The 5,775-nt window shown below is 37.2% G+C and overlaps 1 protein-coding gene across 1 annotated transcript; it reads left to right on the forward strand.

The window, feature by feature from the left end:
* The first annotated feature begins 3,172 nt into the window (after positions 1-3,172).
* Positions 3,173-5,245, forward strand: LOC111874267 (histone deacetylase complex subunit SAP30 homolog). The gene is made up of 4 exons (XM_023869624.2): positions 3,173-3,355; positions 3,473-3,660; positions 3,740-3,955; positions 4,359-5,245. The coding sequence occupies exons 2-4, from the start codon at positions 3,490-3,492 to the stop codon at positions 4,485-4,487; spliced, it is 516 nt and encodes a 171-aa protein (XP_023725392.1). The 5' UTR covers positions 3,173-3,355; positions 3,473-3,489; the 3' UTR covers positions 4,488-5,245.
* Positions 5,246-5,775: the final 530 nt, after the last annotated feature.

The raw sequence follows: 5,775 nt of genomic DNA on the forward strand, positions 1-5,775 counted from the left end.
CAGCGAGGGGGGAGACTCTCTCCGCCGCACAGTGTGCGCCTAACGTAGGGGTCCCGCTGCAACGTTGCCAAGTCCAATTTTACTCTGCTCACAAAGAAACGCTTAGACTGGCCAACCAACCCGCCTACCAATCCACACTATGGGCGGGGGTCGAGAGGAACCTCGCCCGCCTCACCAGACACCGTCCTACCATTCCTTGATATTCGAGGTCATCCGCTAGAACAGGCGTAGAATTCCTGCATCCGTACGAAAGAAAAACTGTCAACCCTTTCCACAACGTGCTTGCTCGGGCTAACTTCGCAAAATGCACACCATTCACCGCACGTATGTCAGCCTCAACGAATGACGGGTACTTAACACTAAATTCTGGGCGAACTTGCTCTTTCCTTTCAACGAAACTCGCAATGTATTAAGATCTCTTCATTGCTTCCGAAACAAATGGTAGGCGAACCTTTTCAATTTTCAGCCACGGGACCTAAATATTACCTCCAATAATCTCAAACAAGCGCCGAATCCAACTGGCAACATCGCACTTAATGACGCTAAAAAGCGAGTACAGCGCCCTCGACACGCAGCGGATCGGACCGGAATTGGACTACGCGGAAACTATCCCCCCCGCGCGAAACCGTGCCGTACTGAGGGGCGCTGGGTCCGGGTCGGTCAATAAGACGATGGACGCATTCCCAGGGCTAAGGCTTGCCTGGGGGTTGTCGGACCGCCACGAGCCGAGCCAAACGAATCTTTCTACGATCAACGTTTTTCCTTGCAACGGGCACAACCCGGGCACATGGAAGGGGAGACAAATGATACCGAATGAATAAAATTCCCCACCCCCAATTTCCCCACAAATAGGAAAGTGGTTTCTCCGCTTTTCCTTAGTCTATTTAAACGCCTATATATGTAATTAAAATCGACAAAATTATGAATTGTAATTTTTACGAAGCTTCTCCGTTAATTATACATTGTTAATACAGTCTTCGCCTTGGAGAAAAAAACATGTTCAATCTCTTCAGATCATTGAACTCACCCCAATCTACTTCGCGCCATATATATTACGTCATTTTCAATCTCAACAAGCGACAACGTAACTAATACGCAAACGCCAGCGTATAAACGTGAATCGAAAAATACTATTTACAACCGTCCCTAGAAAGCATACTGTTGTTACAGAGGTACATATTTTAAAGAATTTTACTTATAACTTGAATTTTTTGTAGAAGTATATAAAGGGCCTCAGAATATAAAAATCCTGACACACTTCATCCCTTCGCATTAATTTAGCACAGTATTATAACCAAAGACAAATTATTTGTACTTCGACTGATCAACCTGTGCATTAAAGAAATGAGAAATACTACCAAATTTCAATATTTATTATAAATGCAAAACGCGAGTCGAAATAATTTAAAACTGGGCAAGCTACAATTTTCAAACCATTTCCGCTCGCACGCATAATTTGCATATGCCACATGTTTCAAAAGGTATACAAGGCTGTAAGCCTATACACAAACTTACAGTTTACAGGAGCTATACATATCCAAAAAAAAAAAACTTTTATACACGACAAAATATTGTTTAACAGTTAACACAATTTACATAAAAAACAAACATTACTTATGAATTTAATATTTCTATATTATAAGCAATGACTACGGCGCTGAACTATTAATGAAGGAAAGCCAAGCTATGCTGCAGTAAATTAAAACTGAAACACCTCAAAAAAAAATACTATGCACACAGAAAACACACAACTGTTGCTGTATCAACACCTATAAACTAAAATTTTATTGCAATGAAAATGTTAAAATACCAACCAAAGGTTAATAACATACGTAGCCATTCTTCATTAAATTCACTGTATGACCTTCATTTCTCCTTCCCGCCATTTTATACAACAACAGGCTCGCCATTTTGCTAAAAAAATCATTATTCGAAATCTATTTTTCATCCCACAACGCCTTTTGTCGGATAACAATCACCACCCCGACATGCCGGGTCACTATCAAATAGCACTGTGTACGCCCATATGGATACTACGAGTTGTATTGGTAGCCATAGGGGCAGATTTATTTACGAGAATAATCAGACAAAGACGACGCAAATCCGAACATTATGACTGAAAGTACCCTTAAATTTACGCACTGGAGCTTTCTTGTTCAAGTTATTGGATTATAGTTTATGTCTATCTTGTATTTCAAAAACCATACAATCCCCTATGCTATTATAGGGACAACACGTATACGGCCCATACGTTACTACAGCCGAACTCTAGCCCTGCCTAATGGTAAATGGTGTCCACATTACACGTCCTTGGCTGCCATTTGGAACAAAAGGGAGAACTTTGCAAGCCTCATAAAGCTGTTATATATATCTACAAGATCCCTTAATATTCATACGAAATTCATATAAAAATAACTTTAATTTGGTACACTATAAACATCATACGTTACATAGTTTCAGAGAGAAAAATATTTTCTGTTATACTTACTCCGATCTCTATGCTAAGCTTATGGCAGCCATTTCGATGACGGTTATATGGAATAGAACGCAGCAGATTTGTATAATTTAGTTTCCAGGTTTAAAAACATAGCAAAGGCACACACTTCACACAGAGAACACAAGATAATTTAATCTGCTGATATCATAATTTTCTTCTTCTGACACCATCATAGTAAGGAAATATAAAAATATTCTTACCTTAACAAGACTGCAACGACCAAGGATAGCTGCTACGAACACCGCGACCCCACGCCACTTATGCGGTACATGACTGTAACATAGGAAAATATTCTCGCGTTCTATTGGTCAAATTCAGATGGACCGCAAAAACTAGACCAATCACTGTACTGGTTCTATGAAACAAAAAGTCGATTCCTCGAACCAATGACAATGGAAGTTACGTTCAGCGCGGCAAATTTTTATTATATGTCTTGCAGCAGACGAAAATTTGAAGTGACTGTTACTAACAGAGCATCGGTGACATGGTAAGATAGTTTCTGCTAAAGAAAATAGGGACTTCACTTCTAAATATCTTTGAACTCACTTATAATGACATATAGCATTATTTGTGAGACAATTTTAAAAGTTGGACATTTTTGTTGTTCTGATTGGTGGGCGTGGTTTATATAGAGAGCATTTGAAATCAACCAATCACAGAGTTAGTGTAGTGAGCTATGACAACAACAAAACTTTCGCCATTATGTGAGAGAGAAGTACCACGCATAGGGATATGGAAGTGACGGCTAGATGCGAGTTACAACCGTGAAAGTTGTGTATGAAGTGAACTGAAGTTGCATTCATGCATAATAAGAATTGTGATTTGAATACATACGAATTTAGATTTACACCACATTTGGTGAGGTTATGGACTACTTGCAAAAAGCACAATAGGATATTCTAGGTTACGTGAGTTCTTGGCCAGGATTAAAGGAGCTACCCAGTTGAACGAAATCTGCTTATGATTTCTTGACAGTTCATGTTTTCGACGAGATGAATGGCTTCAGCACAGGTGAAGAAGATTCACGAGGGCCTCCTGATCAGATATGTTGTCTTGTAGATGAAGAGGAACGGTGTCTTCGCCCTGCAGGCAACGCGTCATATAGCAAGCGAATACAAAAAACTGTGACACAGAGGAGACTTAAACTTCATCTTGATCATGCAGTAAGTGTAATTTAATAGTTAGATGTTGTAATTCCGAAACCAGCAATAAAAAATTGAAAAATGTTGATTGTTTCTTTAGGCAAGACACATCTACATCTGTGACTATCACAAGGACGTAATTCAGAAAGCAAGAACAAAACGACGGAGGAAAGATTCTGAAGAAGACTCAAACGAAACTGATACAGATTTACCAGAAGTGGATCTGTTCCAGCTACAAGTTAATACCTTGAGAAGATACAAGAGGCATTATAAAGTGTCAACAAGACCTGGCACCAATAAGGCTCAGCTGGCAGATGTGAGTACTTTTGTGTATGAAGAACATTTTCACTTTAAGGGTCCCCTTTTCTTTGGCAGTGTTACTGCATAAAAACTGTTATTCAAATATACCTCAGTAGAGTGTTTAAAGATAGATTTTGGTCCAAGTGTGGGAGTCTTATTGAATGTAAATTGTGTAATTATTCCAGCAGCTCTCTAAATTAAAAATTAATGAGATATGACTAAATTGGTAGATGTGTATGTTTTCACCGACTTGTGATTGTTTTAATTTACAAGAAACTATAGATATATTAAAGATTTCTGCAGCATATTTGGCAAATTGGCTATGACTTCTGAGACTTGATTTGGAATTGTCATGTGGAATTGGTAATTTTTCTTCTTTCATGAAACTAATTTAGTAACAATTTTTGTTTCCTTTTCAGACATTAATGAAGCATTTCAAAACGATTCCAGTGGTTGAAAAAGAAGCTCTTACATTTTTTATTTACATGGTGAAGTCTAATAGTAATAAACTTGATCAAAAAAATGGAATAAGTGCTGATACAACATAGTTTATGAAGTACTGATATGATGCAACTTTTCATATTATAAATGTGCAATTTTAAAATGGTAGGAAAATGGGAAACCATTTTTAAGTTATGTGATCTATCCACAATTGGAAGGAGCAGGTCTTTTGACCAGTGAGAAAATTTGCTTGTTAATGAATGGTTGCAGAAATAAGACATACAACCTAATGGCAGCCCTACCAGACATCATATACATATTATTTTATGTAACTTTAATTCAGCTTGCTGATGTGCCTAGATAGGAATTTTTAAAACGGTGATTTTAAGTTTAGTCTATTTGTGTATAGCTGTTAACCTGTTATGTTATGTCACATCAGCACAGTAGAATCTGTTTTGTGTGTTCTTTTGAAATGTCTGCATGCTGATGATAATTTTCACAATACTGTGTGTCTGTTTGTCTGGAATGAATAGATAACGACAGCTGGTGTAATGATGTAAATAATGAATGTTCTCATTTTCACATATCTCTTTAGGCCTGATATCTCAGTTAATGGTAAAATATAAACACCAGCACATACTTAGATAGGCAGATGTTAATCGAGCTTCTGAAAAGCATATGTTAGGGAATTCTGAATATCCAGGTTTTCAAAACCTAATAAAATTGAATGTTGCTTTAACTCTGGCTATGACCCTTGCAGTATCTTCTTCAAGGCCACTTGACGTGTATCCTTATTACACGGCACAAATCATGTGGTGTCACATTATTGCTGCCAGGAAATTCAATAAAACTGTTTTGAACATTTGACAGCCATTTTCTCAAAACCCTGCTCTTCATATAAGTGTAAGGTAATGTGCTTGTTACACTGAGTTATAGCCTTTTCCATGAATCTGTGATAAAAGTTACTGAAAGAATGTTAAGGTACTTATATAAATATTAATTTTGTACTCTTTGAGTTAAATGACAGCCCTAAACGTCGATACTGTTTGCAAGTACCATTTTCAGTTTTCATTATTTTTCCCCATTATATTACCATATTACTTCCGATATGACACATTTTACATTTTCCCATTGAAGAATTGAGGTGTATTTTAAATTTGCAAATGTGCACTTTTCTATTTTTCCCCCCCAAAACCAAATTCAAAAACAAGATGTGTCTTATATTCAAAGTAATATGGTGTATTGCAAAATCTTTCAAATATAACATGAACTTTTTTCTGTGCCCCAGCTTGGGTAGTTGAGGTGTGATGAGTACATTTTAGTAAATGTTATATTTTATACCGAGATAGATTTTTCTCACATATGTAACTGTTAAAATGTACTCTTTTAATTTGG

The sequence above is a fragment of the Cryptotermes secundus genome, unplaced genomic scaffold, assembly GCF_002891405.2.
Source record: "Cryptotermes secundus unplaced genomic scaffold, Csec_1.0 scaffold1679, whole genome shotgun sequence".
In the NCBI taxonomy this organism is placed as follows: domain Eukaryota; kingdom Metazoa; phylum Arthropoda; class Insecta; order Blattodea; family Kalotermitidae; genus Cryptotermes; species Cryptotermes secundus.